Below are 17,742 nucleotides of genomic sequence, written 5' to 3'. Positions count from 1 at the left end.
GCTCCCAATTGCCACAATGCATGCCGGGAGAAGTATTCCCATTGAAGGACTTCATCTCACGACTTGTATTGTGCCTACCAACACCTGTGGGTCTCCCTGGAGAAGATAGATGCCAGTATGAAGATGGAGGGGCTAAGGGGTAACCACAGAAGGTAAGGCCTGCCACCACCACCCCCCCTTCCATGGCACACTCCATTTACAAACCTTCCTTAGGAGGAGGTTCATTTTATATATTTTGATACTGGATATATAATAGATTGATGGCCAGCTGGATGGAAAAAGCCGAGCTTGATCGGGTCTGTGCTACTGTGCATACGCGAGCCACCTGCGCAGTACTACGTACCCGATTAGGCTCGGATTTTCACCAAAGCCTGAGCGGGTCCGTGCTGCTCCCCTCTATGTGCCATACTTATAAGTTTATAATTCACGGAAGCTCCTCCGCATTCATTCCTGTTCTCAGTGCTATTGAATGAAGAAGATTGTCCACGGGAGTCACCTTCCAAATATTTGAACTTCAGATTGTGAGTAGACAAATATTTTCATGGTTTCTACCTTAAGATAAAAGGATTGAGCTATGATTGAGGGAATATTTTCTGAATCACGTCATCAACTTTTGACACCAAGGACACATTGTACATCCGCAGTATGTCATCGCGAATAAGCTGGTCTGAGGAGATGTCCTTCCTCCCTTGGCTTCTACAGTGGAAGGAGATGCCAATGTTTTGTGTTATGTTTTTTGCTGTTCCTTTATGTTTCAGAGCTGAATGAATAGATGTTTGAAATATCTGTCTGGGATTCACAATCATCTTGCGATTAATGAACGCATTCCAGTTGATAGGTTCCCGGAAGGGATGATGGAGAATATTGACCCCCGGGATATCTGGCCACAGGTCAAACCCTGAGGCACTGGCTGATGTGGTGAAGACATGGTTCTCAAAGCGGAAGACACTTGTGTCTGGGTGTAGTCTCTGGAGATGCTCCATCAATGAGAACCAGTCTTCATCCTGGACTGGAAGGATAATTTCATCAATGTCATGAAGGAGGACAAACTTGCTTTTGTACATGTTCCTGTATAAACAATCATTTAAGGTTGAAGTTTGCCCAAAGTAACCAATCTGACTAGTGACTCCTTCAGAGTATCGCCATGCTTTTGATGTTTTGAGGTACTTGTCTATTGGCCATGACACAACTTCTAAAGTTCCTTCATGAATGTAATGGCGTAGGACTTTATCTATATTCTGGGAACAGCTGGTGTTATAGATGGTGACCCTGGAAACACCCAGAATCTTGTACATCTCAATGCTCTGGACCATCTGTAGAACATTGTTGTAGCCTCCATAAATAGAAGAAATGCAAACAGTAAAATTGAAAGAGATTGATGGAAGTGGATGGTTTTTGACTTCAAATAAGAGCCTCTCTGTTGTGACTGAGGAGTCAGGTGATTGGAAGGACATATATTTGTAGTTACATTCTGAAGGTTCTTTACACATCAGATCTGCCGTTCCATAAGGAAACCCAAACCTGTCACTATGAAGATCTATTGAAGCCCTAACAGTGATGGTTTGATTGAAGAGACAACGGAAGAGACAATAGATTTTCTTCACAGACACATGAAGGATGGCAATGACCCTGACTGATGGGCCCAGTCTTGGATCGTAATATGGAGAGATGATGTGTACTTTGCTGTCCAGGGCTGTTATGGTGTCTCTGACAACGGTAAGCTCCAGTTGTTGAGTTCTCTTATATATTGTTCCTTGAGAATAGTAATAACATAAGAGAGAACTGGTGACAAAAAAGCAAAACGTGTAGAAGATGCATCTAGAAGACATCAGGATCCTTGGGGGGACAGGTGATCGGGGCTGTAGAGAGAAGAAAACACAACCATCTGTCAGTGGCGATACCTAGAATATTCTATAGAGATCCTGACAGTAAGGGGGTACCACAAACTTTTCTGATCAATACCAGCTGTTAGATAAAGTAATCCCACTCAGAGCCTGGTGGATGGAATCAAAGATATTGTGGTGAATTGACCACACACATTCTTCTTCACATGTCAATGTGGCTAAAAGATGATAATTAACCACTTGACCACTGAGGGGGTTTTCCCCTTCTGGGCTAGAGCAATTTTCACCTTTCAGTGCTCCTCCCTTTCATTCGCCAATCACTACTAATCACAAAGAAATGATCTATAGCTTGTTTTTTTCACCACCATTTAGGCTTTCTTTGGGTGGTACAGACTAACCAGCAAGCTCATGGTGACCCAGAACTCATTGGGGTGTGTAAGGGGCTACAATGGTCCTAAAAGCCCCCTTACTAAAATGCTAAGAAAATCAAAAGTTTGCTTTCTTAAAACAGAAAGAATTTGCGATAATTCAGATTGGAGTGAGCTTGAGATGTCTCCCAGTGCATCACTGCTGAATATATGCAAATTAACCATTGTTACCCTTAGAAGCTAAACACACCTCCAGAACCGCTGGAATGCAATGATGTGTCAACTTGTTAATTTGTACAGAGCCATAATAATCCAACATACATACAGTTTATTTCGGATTGTTTGATCCTCATCAGTGCATGGCATGGATTAATTTGGCTCTATGGAGTAGGGCTTGTAACACCGAGAGGTACAGACTAACCAGCAAGCTCATGGTGACCCAGAACTCATTGGAGTGTGTAAGGGACTACAATGGTCCTAAAAGCTCCCTTACTAAAATGCTAAGAAAATCAAAAGTTTGCTTTCTTAAACAATGGTTAATTTGCATATATTCAGCAGTGATGCACTGGGAGACATCTCAAGCTCACTCTAACCTGAATTATCGCAAATTCTTTCTGTTTTAAGAAAGCAAACTTTTGTTTTTCTTAACATCTTAGTAAGGGGGCTTTTAGGACCATTGTAGTCCCTTACACACTCCAATGAGTTCTGGGTCACCATGAGCTTGCTGGTTAGTCTGTACCTCTCAGTGTTACAAGCCCTACTGCATAGAGCCAAATTAATCCATGCCATGCACTGATGAGGATCAAACAATCCCAAACAGTCTGTATGCGTGTTGGATTATTATGGCTCTGTACATATTAACAAGCTGACACATGATTGCATTCCAGCGGTTCTGGAGGTGTGTTTAGCTTCTAAGGGTAACAATGGTTAATTTGCATATATTCAACAGTGATGCACTGGGAGACATTTTAAGCTCACCCCACCCTGAATTATCGCAAATTCTTTCTGTTTTAAGAAAGCAAACTTTTGATTTTCTTTGGGTGGTACATTATGCTAAGAATTATTTTATTATAAATGCATTTTAATGGGAATAGTAAGGAAAAAAAATAAAAAACATCATTATTTCTCAGGCCATTATAGTTTTAAAACAATACGTTCTACTGTGGATAAAAGTCACACATTTTATTTGCCCATTTGTCCCGCTTATTTCAACGTTTAAAATATTTCCCTAGTACAATGTATGGAGCCAATATTTAATTTGAAAATAAAGTTGAGTTTTTTTCAGTACTGCGTCCATCACTAATTACAAGCAATTACAAATATTAATATACCCTTTTGACATACATATAAAAAAGGTTCAGTACCTGTATTAACTATTTATGTATATTTTTTAATTGTTCATTTTATTTTATTTTTTTTATGCAAAAGTTTATTTTGGGTAACTATGGGAGAGTGTGGGTGGTAAGGGGTTAATTCTAAATGCAAGTGTAGGTCTTTAATGAAAAGAAAAATGTTTGTAGGTGTAATTTTACTGCTTTATTTGTACTTTATTCACACTTTCCTATTTCCTACCAGCTGATTGCCCGGCGATGCCCGGTTTTGTATTTGGCTGGTGTTGGCTCTGCCCACTTTTTATAACTTAACACACAATCACTCAATCACCAAGTTTGTGAGCTTTGTGGTCTTTGGCATCAAAAACTTTAAACCCCAGTCACCCAATAACCAACTGTACCAGGTTTGAGGCTTGTGCTAATAACAGTGTAGGAACGGCAGCAACTAAATATTCCCCTTGAAAATCAATAGGTGAATTTTGATTGGCTTTTGTAGGCTCCACCCACTTTTCTGAATATTAATCCCAGTCACCCAATGACCAACTGTGCAAAGTTTGAGAACCCTGCCATTAACAGTGTAAGAATGGCTGCAGTTTACATTCTCCCAGTGAAATTTGTATTTGTCTCCACCCACTGATGACCCGGCGTTGCCCGGGTATGTATTTGGCTGGTGTTGGCTGCGCCCACTTTTCCTAACCCTAACACACAATTACTCAGTTACTCAATGACCAAGTTTGTGAGCTTTGCGGTCTTTGGCATCATTGGTTTGCAATGAAATTAAATAAATCTAGTTGGCTGTTTGCGGCTCCACCTCCTTTTCTTAATTTGCACCCCAGTCTACAAAAGGCCAACTGTACCAGATCTGAGGCTTGTGCCATTAACAGTGCAAGAATGGCAGCAATTACATATTCACCTTGAAAATCAAAAGGTGAATTTTGATTGGCTTTTATAGGCTCCACCCACTTTTCTAGATATTAATCCCAGTCACCCAGTGACAAACTGTGCAAAGTATGAGAACCGTACCATTAACAGTGTAAGAATGGCTGCAGTTTACATTTCCCAGTGAAATTTGTATTTGTCTCCACCCACTTTTTGGTTATGGGAATAAAAAGTATCCTAAAAAGTGAGAGAGTAGCTCCACCCCCTGCACGTGCAGATGCTGTTTGGCCAACCGCTGACCCCCGCCGGGTGCCATCCTGGCGTCCTGACTCCTGCCCACCACCAGATCCAGTCTCCAGGGCCCAAGACTGCCTCCTTATCACCGTCCAGTACCCACACAGCCTCCACAGACTACCTCAGCTTAGCTCCCTCCCTGACCTACCGTTGCCAGATTCTGACTTACCACCACCAGGATAAGGTGCCTTGTCACAGCTAGCCCAGCCAGATGCCACAGAGACCACCAGGCCGGCAGCCTGCAGCAGTTCACAAACCGTAAGTAACTGCTGGCAACTGCAAGGGGTGGGGGTTAGGGGGATAGACAGGCAGTAGTGGAGCAGCAGGATAGGAACAGGAGTGCAGCCACAGCCAGCCCAGTAGTCCCCCCTCTCCCTCTTAGCCCCCAGGCCCCTCTCTCTCCCCTCTTTCTCTCTTCTCTCTCTCGCCTCTTTTCTCACCCCTCTCTGTCCGTCCCTCTTTTTTTCTGCCCCCTCTCTCCTCCCTCTCTGTCCCTTCTTTACCTCTTCCCCCCTGTCCTCTCTCTCTGCCCCCCTCTCTGTCCTCTCTCTGTACCCTCTCCCCCTCTTTCTCTGCCCCCCCCCCTCTTTCTCTCTGCCTCCCCTCTCCTCTCTCTCCCTTCTCTCTCTGTTCCCCCTCTCTGTCTATCCCGCCCCCTCCTGCTGATCTCTGCTGCTTCAAGTATGTACAGTATAAGCTATTACTCTGTGCCTGTACTGATAGTAAACCTGCTGCAGTGTGTGCTGATCTCTGCTGCCTCCAGTATGTACAATATAAGCTATTACTCTGTGCCTATACTGACAGAAAACTAGCTGGAACGTGTGCTGATCTCTGCTTCCCCCAGTTTGTACAGAAGGAGCTGTTACTCTGTGCCAGTACTGATAGTAAACTAATTGTAGTGTGTGCTGATATCTGTTGCCTCCAGTATGTACAGTAAAAGTTGTTCTTATAGTAAACTAGCTGCAGTGTGTGCTGATCTCTGCTACCTCCAGTATGTACAGTACAAGCTGTCACTCTGTGCCTGTACTGATAGTAAACTAGCTGCACTGTGTGCAGATGTCTGCTACCTCCAGTATGTACAGTATAAGCTGTTACTCTGTGTCTGTACTATTAGTAATCTAGCTACAGCGTGTGCTGATCTCTGCTACCTCCAGTAAGTACAGTATAAGCTTTTACTCTGAGTCTGTACTACTGATAGTAAACTAGCTGCAGCATGTGCTGATCTCTGCTCCCTCCAGTATGTACAGTATATGCTGTTACTGTGTGCCTTTACTGATAGTAAACTAGCTGCAGTGTGTGCTGATCTCTGCTACCTCCAGTATGTACAGTATAAGCTGTTACTCTGTGCCTGTACTGATAGCAAACTAGCTGCAGCATTTGCTGCTCCCTGCTCCCTCCAGTATGTATAGTATAAGCTGTCACTCTGTGCCTGTACTGATAGTAAACTAGCTGCAGCATGTGCTGATCCCTGCTACCTCCAGTATGTACAGTATAAGCTGTTACTCTGTGCCTGTACTGATAGTAAACTAGCTGCAGCATGTGCTGATCCCTGCTACCTCCAGTATGTACAGTATAAGCTGTTACTCTGTGCCTGTACTGATAGTAAACTAGCTGCAGCATGTGCTGATCCCTGCTACCTCCAGTATGTACAGTATAAGCTATTACTCTGTGCCTTTACTGATAGTAAACTAGCTGCAGTGTGTGCTGATCCGTTACCTCCAGTATGTACAGGATTAGCTGTAAAGCCTGCTACACACATACAATTTTGATTAGCCAATTTTACTACTTCTAGGTATAATAAGAGCCCAGCTCTGTTCATAGTATTCAGTCTGCAGGCCCTCATACTACATAGTGGGGGTAAACTTGGTCAGTGATTGACCAGTCATAATTGAATGTCTGTATACATCTTTACTCTATGCCTAGACTGATAGTAAACTACTGTATCTAATTTAAGGATAGGGGGCTCTATCCAACATTTTGCTGGGTAGTCCCTTTATCGCTAGGTTACACCGCTGTTATCATGTAATCTGGTCCCACCCATGGCCACACTCACTCCGTGAATGGCCACGCCCAAATCCCTGGTGCCCATGGGTGCCCCAGATCTCCTAGGATCCTAGCAACGCCCCTGAAAACTGGCAAAATGAGTTTTCACACTTTTGTTTGTCTAAGGCACCCCCCTTTCTTATGTCCTCTCCAGCCCAAGGTAAAATGGATGTGGGATGAATTTGTGTCTCTTGTTCATTCCCACGTTGGGTTCAAAGTAAAAATACACACACAGAAAAAGTTTTAAATCTATTTTATTATTCCATTCTAATTAATACTTACCTTTACCTTTTATAGTCACCATATGGAATACTATTGCTCAGTACCACACACTGGTGGACTCTGAATTCCCTGGGGAATACCTGTTTGCATGAGGACAAGGGGTTACCACAGCTTGGGAGGGGAGTGCTATGATGAACATTTTCTGACTGCTAAAACAAATATGTCACTCTAACATTTTAATGTATTCACCAACAGAGATGCCGCGAACAGAGAATTTTCTGTTCATGAACAACAAACACACACTTCAGCAAAATGTTCGTGAACAGGCGACTCTGGCGAACCGCCATAGACTTCAATGGGCAGGTGAATTTTAAAACTTACAAAGACTTTCTGGCCACAGAAAAAGTTGTTTCAAGGGGTCTAACACCCCTTGACGCAAAGTCAGGTTTTAACCCCTAAAGGGCAGAAATCACATTATGCACAGCTCTGGGTGTCAGTGGGCTGTGGAGTGTCTCACACAAAAAACATAGGCGACCAGTGGCGGCGCCAGGGGGGTGCTTGGGGGTGCTCGAGCACCCCCTAGAATTGTCCAAGCACCCCCAAAGCACCCCCTGGAGTGAACTGACTTCAGGCGTCTAAAAGACGCCAAGTCAGTTCACACACCGGCAGCACGGAGCAGCAGGCAGGGCTACGGTAAGATGGCCGCCCGGAGCCCTGTTCTGCAGACTTCGGGCGGCCATTTTCCCGTAGCCCTGCTCTCTGCATGCAGGCAGGAAGTCTCGTCGTGACGTCGGGAAGGAAGAGGATCGTGGGCGCGCGGGCGCTGCGCGCCACAATGAGGTCGGGACTCGGGACGGGAGGTCGGGAAAGAAGGTCTTCTGGCTGTAGGTGAGTAAATGGGTTTTTCTTTTCTTTTTCAGGTGATGCGGATTGTGCATATTGGGGTCATATCTGCTACGGATTGTGCATATTGGGGTCATATCTGCCACGGATTGTGCATATTGGGGTCATATCTGCCACGGATTGTGCATATTGGGGTCATATCTGCCACGGATTGTGCATATTGGGGTCATATCTGCCACGGATTGTGCATATTGGGGTCATATCTGCTACGGATTGTGCATATTGGGGTCATATCTGCTACGGATTGTGCATATTGGGGCGATATCTGCTACCGATTGTGCATGTTGGGGTCATTTCTGCTACCGATTGTGCATATTGGGGTCATTTCTGCTACCGATTGTGCATATTGGGGTCATTTCTGCTACCGATTGTGCATATTGGGGTCATTTCTGCTACCGATTGTGCATATTGGGGTCATATCTGCTACCGATTGTGCATATTGGGGTCATATCTGCTACCGATTGTGCATATTGGGGTCATATCTGCTACCGATTGTGCATATTGGGGTCATATCTGCTACCGATTGTGCATATTGGGGTCATATCTGCTACCGATTGTGCATATTGGGGTCATATCTGCTACCGATTGTGCATATTGGGGTCATATCTGCTACCGATTGTGCATATTGGGGCCATATCTGCTACCGATTGTGCATATTGGGACCATATCTGCCACCGATTGTGCATATTGGGACCATATCTGCCACCGATTGTGCATATTGGGACCATATCTGCCACCGATTGTGCATATTGGGACCATATCTGCCACCGATTGTGCATATTGGGACCATATCTGCCACCGATTGTGCATATTGGGACCATATCTGCCACCGATTGTGCATATTGGGACCATATCTGCCACCGATTGTGCATATTGGGACCATATCTGCCACCGATTGTGCATATTGGGACCATATCTGCCACCGATTGTGCATATTGGGACCATATCTGCCACCGATTGTGCATATTGGGACCATATCTGCCACCGATTGTGCATATTGGGACCATATCTGCCACCGATTGTGCATATTGGGACCATATCTGCCACCGATTGTGCATATTGGGACCATATCTGCTACCGATTGTGCATATTGGGACCATATCTGCTACCGATTGTGCATATTGGGACCATATCTGCTACCGATTGTGCATATTGGGGCCATATCTGATAACGATTGTGCATATTGGGGCCATATCTGATAACGATTGTGCATATTGGGGTCATATCTGCTAACGATTGTGCATATTGGGGTCATATCTGCTACCGATTGTGCATATTGGGGCTATATCTGATAACGATTGTGCATATTGGGGCCATATCTGATAACGATTGTGCATATTGGGGCCATATCTGATAACGATTGTGCATATTGGGGCCATATCTGATAACGATTGTGCATATTGGGGTCATTGGACGTGTTTTTTGTTAAAATCTGCTCACATTACGTGTATTTTCTTGAGAAAACCTGCACAATTATGTGAATTTTCTGGGAAAAGGGTCACCAAAACTTGGGCCCTCTGTCTTTGCGTTGCACTTTTAAAGGGAACCCGAGGTGAGAATAATATTGAGGCTGCCATATTTATCTCCCTTTAAGCAATACCAGTTGCCTGGCTGCCGTGCTGGTCCTCTGCCTCTTATTCTTTCAACCATAGACCCTGAACAAGCATGCAGCAGGTCAGGGGTTTCTGACAATATTGTCAGAACTGACAAGATTAGCTGCATGGCTTGTTTCTGGTGTAATTCAGTTCACTACTACAGCCAAATAGATCAGCAGGGCTGCCAGGCAACTAGTATTGTTTAAAAGGAAATAAATATGGCAGCCACCATATCACTCTCACCCTGGGTTCACTTTAAATTACAGTTAGCCCCGCCCTCATCCGGTCATGACCACGCCCATTTTTTCGCCGCGGCGCGCTTCGCGCGCCGCAGGTTGTGGCCACACCCATTTTTGGCGCGGCGCGCTTCGCGCGCCGCAGGTCGTCAGCTCCCCCGGAAATTGGTCCAGCACCTGCATAGCACCCCCTAAAAAAATTTCCTGGAGCCGCCACTGTAGGCGACCGATGTGCTAGCCCTCAAAAGGCCTATTTGGGATGCTTTCACAGCAAGTGAGGAACAAGAACACAGGCCTAGCTAATGCTTTCCCTTCCTATCTGCAGCATCTGCAGTCTGACCCTGCTCTCACTAACAGTCAGCAGAATTCATCCAATATGGCCACTGCAACTGCTTTTTGATAGGGGGTGGGGGGTCCAGGAGGGGTTCTAGCTGATTGGCTGCCAATTGTCATGTGTCTGCTGACTGTGAGGTAAGGGGTCAAAGTTTAGCTCAATGATGATGTATAGGGGGAGAATTGAACACGCCAAATGTTCGCTGTTCGCCGCGAATGCAAACAGCCGACGTTCGCAGAATACTGTCCGCTGGCGAACTGTTCGGGCCATCTCTATTCACCAACTGACAAATTGAAAATATATTTTATAGAGTGAAGGATAGGGGAGCCAATGACACCAAAACTGCTGATGTTTAAAAAGCGCTTTCCCCACCAAAGTTTTCAACTCCGTTTTCTCAGAATGTGCAGTCTTTTTTTAACCATCTTGCCTCTAGTGACCCTGACATACAGTGTCTCGCAAAAGTGAGTACACCTTTTAATATTTTTTCTATGTAAAGTTCTGCAGATGATGTCAGTGCTATATGAATACATAATAATAATATGGTAGGACATTACACTATGACTATGGTAGGATTAGAGTGTGAGCTCCTCTGAGGACAGTCAGTGACATGGCTATGTACTCTGTAATGTGCTGCAGAAGATGTCAGTGCTATATAAATACATAATAATAATATGGTAGGACATTAGACTATGACTATGGTAGGATTAGAGTGTGAGCTCCTCTGAGGACAGTCAGTAACATGACTATGTACTCTGTAATGTGCTGCAGAAGATGTCAGTGCTGTATAAATACATAATAATAATATGGTAGGACATTAGACTATGACTATGGTAGAATTAGATTGTGAGCTCATCTGAGGACAGTCAGTGACATGACTATGTGCTCTGTACAGTGCTGCAGAAGATGTCAGTGCTATATAAATACATAATAATAATATGGTAGGACATTAGACTATGATTATGGTAGGATTAGATTGTGAGCTCCTCTGAGGACAGCCAGTGGCATGAGTATGTACTCTGTAAAGTGCTGCAGGAGATGTCAGTGCTATATAAATCTATATATATAAAATCGGGTGTGTGTGTGTGTGTGTGTGTGTGTGTGTGTGTGTGTGTGTGTGTGTGTGTGTGTGTGTGTGTGTGTGTGTGTGTGTGTGTGTGTGTGTGTGTGTGTGTGTGTGTGTGTGTGTGTGTGTGTGTGTGTGTGTGTGTGTGTGTGTGTGTGTGTGTGTGTGTGTGTGTGTGTGTGTGTGTGTGTGTGTGTGTGTGTGTGTGTGTGTGTGTGTGTGTGTGTGTGTGTGTGTGTGTGTGTGTGTGTGTGTGTGCGCGCGCGCCGCGATCACGCGAAAACGGCTTGACCGATTTGAACGAAACTTGGTACACAGATCCCTTACTGCCTGGGATGATATGTTCTGGGGGTCTCGCGGCCCCCCTGCACACGTGTGCGGAGCTAAAAACAGCAAATCAGATTCCACCCATTCAAGTCAATGGAAAAAATGTAAAAGACTGCCATTCTCACAGTAATCAAGCCAGAGTCCCCACACTTGGCACAGTTGGTCACTTGGTGACCGAGGTTGCAAATCCAGGAAAAGGGGGTGGAGCATAAAACAGCCAATCAAATTTCAGCCGTTCATTTTAAATGGGTAAATGTAAACGGCAGCCATTCTTAGACTGTTAATCGCAGGGTTCTCAAACTTGCCACACTTGGTCACTGGGTGAATGCGATTAATATTCAAGAAAATGGGTGGAGCCTATAACAGCCAATCAAAATTCACCTATTGATTTTCAAGGGGAATATTTGAACTGCTGCTATTCTTACACTGTTAATGGCAGAGGCTTCAAATTTGCTACAGTCGGTCATTGGGTGACTGGGGTCCAAATTCACTAAAGGGTCGGGGGCACATACAGCCAATCAGATTTCCTTGGTGGATAAACTGCTTCCATTCACACATTTTTGATGCCAGGAACCTGACAGCTCACAAACTTGGTCATTGAGTGACTGTGTGTCAAAGTTTCAAAAAGTGGGCGGAGCCAAAAGAACTTTTACTGGGAAAATATAAACTGCAACCATTTTTAAACCGTTAATGGCAGGGTTCTCAAACTTTGCACAGTTGGTCATTGGTTGACAGATTAAGATTTTGGAAGGTGGGTGGAGCCTACAACAGCCAATAAAAATTCACCTTTTGATTTTCAAAGGGAATATTTCATCTGCTACCATTCTCTTATACTGGTAAAAGCAGATGCCTCAAACCTGGTACAGTTGGTCACTGGGTTACTAGGGTCCAAATTCAGGAAGGGGGCGGAGCCACAAACAGACAGATTTGTTTATTTTTCAATGGGAATATACAAAGTATTGATACCAAGGACCCCAAAGCTGATAAACTTGATAATTGAGTGACTGTATGTCAAGGTTAGAAAAAAAGTGGGCGGTGCCAACGACTTCATTTTTTACATTGCAGGGTTCCCAAACTTTACACAATTGGCCACTGGGTGACTTGGATGGATATTCAGAAATCTGGGTGGAGCCTACAACAGCCAATCAAAATGTACCTATTGATTTTCAAAGGGAATATTCACATTGCTACCATTCTTACACTGTTAGTGGCAGAGGCCTCAAACCTGATACAGTCAGTCATTGGATGACTGGGGTCCAAATTCACTAAAGGGGTGGAACCACAAACAGCCAATCAGATTTGTTAGATTGATTTCAGCCATTCTGTTATTGGCAGGGTTCTCAAACGTGACACAGTTGGCCACTGGGTGACTGGGATATAATATTCAGAAAAGTGGGTGGAGCCTACAGCAGCCAATCAAAATTCACCTTTTGATTTTCAAGGGGAATATTTACATTGCTGCCATTCATGCTCTCTTAATGGCAGAGGCCTAACATCATAAACTTGGTCATTAAGTGACTGTATGTCAAGATTAGAAATAGTGGGTGGAGCCAAAAACAACTAACTTTTTACATGGGGAAATGTAAACTGCAGTTTTTCTTACACTGTTAATGACAGGGTTCTCAAACTTCACACAGTTGGTCACTGGGTGACTAGGATTAATATTCGGAAAAGTAGGTGGAGCCTACAACAGCCAATCAAAATTCACCTATTGATTTTCAAGGGGAATATTGAAACTGCAGCCATTCTCGCACTGTTAATAGCAGAGGCCTCAAACCTGCTACAGTCAGTTGTTAAGTGTTCGGGGTTCAAATTTAGTAAATGGGCGGAGCCAAAAACAGCCAGATTTCTTTGCTGGATAAACTGCTTCCATTAGCACAATTTTGATGCCAGGAACCCAAAAGCTCACAAACTTGGTCATTGAGTAGTGACTGTGTGTCAAGGTTACAAAAAGTGGGTGGAGTTAAAAACAGATTTTTCTGGTAAATTGTAAACTGCAGCCCTTCTTCACAGTTAATTGTTACTGGGTGACTGGGATTAATATTCATAAAAGTGGGTGGAGCCTAAAAATGCCAATCAAAAATCACATGTCACTTTTCGAGGAGAATATAAAAATTGCTGCCATTCTTGCACTGTTAATGGCACAAGCCTCAAACCTGATACAGTTGGTCATTGGGTCACTGAGGTTCAAATTCAGAAAAGGGGACAGAGCCACAAACAGTGCATCAGATTTGTTTCATTTCATGGGAAAATACAAATTGTTGATGCCAAGGACCCCCAAAACTCTCAAACTTGGGCATTGAGTAGTGACTTTGTGTCCAGGTTACAAAAAGTGGGCGGAGCCAAAACAAATTACACTGGGAAAGTGTAAACTGCAGCCCTTCTTACACTGTTTATTTCAGGGTTCCTAATCTTTGCCCAGATGGTCACTGAGTGACTGAGATTAATATTCAGGGAAGTGGGTGGAGCCTATAATAGCCAATCAAAATTCACCTGTTGATTTTCAAGTGGAATATTTAAATTGCTGCCATTTTCACACTGCTAATAGTAGATGCCTCAAACCTGCTACAGTTGGTCATTGGGTGACTGGGGTTCAAATGCTGGAGAGGGGTGGAGCCACAAACAGCCTATCTGATTTGTTTAATTTCTATGGAAATATACAAATTATTGATGCCAAGGACCCCAAAGCTCACAAACTTTGTCATTGAGTGTTTGAGTGTTAGGGTTAGAAAGTGGGCGGAGCCAACACCAGTCAAATACATACACAGGCAACGCCGGGTCATCAGTGGGTGGAGACAAATACAAATTTCACTGGGAAAATGTATACTGCAGCCATTCTGTTAATAGCAGGGTTTTTAAACTTTGCACAGTTGGTCACTGGGTGACTGGGATTAATATTCAGAAAAGTGGGTGGAGCCTACAAAAGTGAATCAAACTTCACCTGTTGCTTTTCAAGGGGAATATTTAATTGCTACCATTCTTGAACTGTTAATGGCACAGGCCTCAAACCTGGTACAGTTGGTTATTGGGTGACTGGGGTTCAAATTCAGAAAAGGGGGTGGAGCCACACACAGCCAATCAGATTTGTTTCATTTCAAAGCAGATTATTGATACCAAAGACCGCAAAGCTCACAAACTTGGTCAGTGAGTAATTGTGTGTTAGGGTTAGAAAAAGTAGGCGGAGCTAACACCAGCCAAATACATACCCGGGCAACGCCGGGCAATCAGCTAGTCTATATATATAAAATCGGATGTGTGTGTGTGTGTATGTATGTGCCGCGATCACTCGAAAACGGCTTGACCGATTTAAACGAAACTTGGTACACAGATCCCTTACTACCTGGGATGATAGGTTCTGGGGGTCTTGCGGCCCCCCTGCACACGTGGGCGGAGCTACAAACAGCAAATCACATTTCACCCATTCAAGTCAATGGAAAAAATGTAAAAGGCTGCCATTTTCACAGTAATCAAGCCAGAGTCCCCACACTTGGCACAGTTGGTCACTTGGTGACCGGGGTTACAAATCCAGGAAAAGCGGGCGGAGCATAAAACAGCCAATCAAAATGCAGCCATTCATTTTAAATGGGAAAATGTAAACTGCAGCCATTCTTACACTGTTAATCGCAGGGTTCTCAAATTTGCCACACTTGGTCACTGGGTGAATAAGATCAAGATTTAGGAAAGTGGGTGGAGCCTACAACAGCCAATCAAAATTCACCTATTGCGTTTAAAGGGGAATATTTAAACTGCTGCCATTCTTACACTGTTTATGGCAGAGGCTTCAGACTTGCTGCAGTCAGTCATTGGGTGACTGGGGTCCAAATTCACTAAAGGGGCGGGGCCACAAACAGCCAATCAGATTTCTTTGCTGGATAAACTGCTTCCATTCACACATTTTGATGCCAGGAACCTGAAAGCTCACAAAATTGGTCATTGAGTGACTGTGTGACAAGGTTACACAAAGTGGGCGGAGCCAAAAACAAATTTTACTGGGAAAATATAAACTGCAGGCATTCTTACACTGTAATGGCAGGGTTGTCAAACTTTGCACAGTTGGTCATTGGGTGAATGAGATTAAGATTTTGGATAGTGGGCGGAGCCTACAACAGCCAATCAAAATCCAACTTTTGATTTTCAAAGGGAATATTTAAACTGCTACCATTCTTATACTGTTAATAGCAGATGCATCAACTCTGATACAGTTGGTCACTGGGTGACTGGGGTTCAAATTCAGAAAGGGGCGGAGCCACAAACAGCCAATCAGATATACAAAGTATTGATACCAAGGACTGATAAAATTGGTAAATGAGTGACTATATGTCAAGGTTACAAAAAGTGGGCGGTGCCAGAAACTTAATTTTTTACATGGCAGGGTTCCCAAACTTGACACAATTGGCCACTGGGTGCCTGGGATTATTTTTCAGAAATGTGGGTGGAGCCTACAACAGCCAATCAAAATTCACCTATTGATTTTAATGGGGAATATTTACATTGCTACCATTCTTACACTGTTAGTGCCAGAGGCCTCAAACCTGATACAGTCAGTAATTGGGTGACTGGGGACCAAATTCATTAAAGGGGGTGGAGCCACAAACAGCCAATCATATTTGTTAGATTGATTTTCAGCCATTCTGTTATTGGCAGGGTTCTCAAACTTGACACAGTTGGCCACTGGGTGACTAGGATTAATATTCATGACTATGGTAGGATTAGATTGTGAGCTCCTCTGAGGACAGTCAGTGACATGACTATGTACTCTGTAATGTGCTGCAGGAGATGTCAGTGCTATATAAATACATAATAATAATATGGTAGGACATTAGTCTATGACTATGGTAGGATTAGATTGTGAGCTCCTCTGAGGACAGTCAGTGACATGACTATGTACTCTGTAATGTGCTGCAGGAGATGTCAGTGCTATATAAATACATAATAATAATATGGTAGGACATTAGACTATGACTATGGCAGGATTAGAGTGTGAGCTCCTCTGAGGACAGTCAGTAACATGACTATGTACTCTGTAATGTGCTGCAGAAGATGTCAGTGCTATATAAATACATAATAATAATATGGTAGGACATTAGACTATGACTATGGTAAGATTAGATTGTGAGCTCCTCTGAGGACAGTCAGTGACATGACTATGTACTCTGTAATGTGCTGCAGAAGATGTCAGTACTATATAAATACTTAATAATAATATGGTAGGACATTACTGTATGACTATGGTAGGATTAGATTGTAAGCTCCTCTGAAGGGCGGAGGCTCAGTGGGGCCACCCCAGAGTTCGCTTGCCCCCTTCCCCATCCCCCCCCCCCCCCCACCCCCGACCAGGTCCCAACACAATCATCTCAGCCCACACTGGGCTGGCTAGAGTCCTGAGAATTTATTGCATTGTGCGGGGATCTGCTGCCAATTTATTGCATTGTGTGGGGATCTGCTGCCAATTTATTGCATTGTGTGGGGATCTGCTGCCAATTTATTGCATTGTGTGGGGATCTGCTGCCAATTTATTGCATTGTGTGGGGATCTGCTGCCAATTTATTGCATTGTGTGGGGATCTGCTGCCAATTTATTGCATTGTGTGGGGATCTGCTGCCAATTTATTGCATTGTGTGGGGATCTGCTGCCAATTTATTGCATTGTGTGGGGATCTGCTGCCAATTTATTGCATTGTGTGGGGATCTGCTGCCAATTTATTGCATTGTGCGGGGATCTGCTGCCAATTTATTGCATTGTGTGGGGATCTGCTGCCAATTTATTGCATTGTGTGGGGATCTGCTGCCAATTTATTGCATTGTGTGGGGATCTGCTGCCAATTTATTGCATTGTGTGGGGATCTGCTGCCAATTTATTGCATTGTGTGGGGATCTACTGCCAATTTATTGCATTGTGTGGGGATCTGCTGCCAATTTATTGCATTGTGTGGGGATCTGCTGCCAATTTATTGCATTGTGTGGGGATCTGCTGCCAATTTATTGCATTGTGTGGGGATCTGCTGCCAATTTATTGCATTGTGTGGGGATCTGCTGCCAATTTATTGCATTGTGTGGGGATCTGCTGCCAATTTATTGCGTTGTGTGGGGATCTGCTGCCAATTTATTGCATTGTGTGGGGATCTGCTGCCAATTTATTGCATTGTGTGGGGATCTGCTGCCAATTTATTGCATTGTGCGGGGATCTGCTGCCAATTTATTGCATTGTGTGGGGATCTGCTGCCAATTTATTGCATTGTGTGGGGATCTGCTGCCAATTTATTGCATTGTGTGGGGATCTGCTACAATTTATTGCATTGTGTGG

At 44.0% G+C, this 17,742-nt stretch overlaps 1 protein-coding gene across 1 annotated transcript; it reads right to left on the bottom strand.

The window, feature by feature from the left end:
* Positions 1 to 572: 572 nt before the first annotated feature.
* Positions 573 to 4,900, bottom strand: LOC137558875 (uncharacterized). Its single transcript, XM_068271807.1, has 2 exons — positions 4,886 to 4,900; positions 573 to 1,859 (listed from the first exon to the last, which is right to left on the bottom strand). The coding sequence occupies exon 2, from the start codon at positions 1,827 to 1,829 to the stop codon at positions 573 to 575; it is 1,257 nt and encodes a 418-aa protein (XP_068127908.1). The 5' UTR covers positions 1,830 to 1,859; positions 4,886 to 4,900.
* Positions 4,901 to 17,742: the final 12,842 nt, after the last annotated feature.

The sequence above is a fragment of the Hyperolius riggenbachi genome, chromosome 1 (assembly GCF_040937935.1).
Source record: "Hyperolius riggenbachi isolate aHypRig1 chromosome 1, aHypRig1.pri, whole genome shotgun sequence".
In the NCBI taxonomy this organism is placed as follows: Eukaryota; Metazoa; Chordata; class Amphibia; order Anura; family Hyperoliidae; genus Hyperolius; species Hyperolius riggenbachi.
This window is presented reverse-complemented; position numbering and strand designations above follow the sequence as displayed.

Bases quoted from the DNA above. Each gene is read 5' to 3' on its own strand.
- LOC137558875 (XM_068271807.1), bottom strand. From the start codon at position 1,829: ATGTCTTCTAGATGCATCTTCTACACGTTTTGCTTTTTTGTCACCAGT.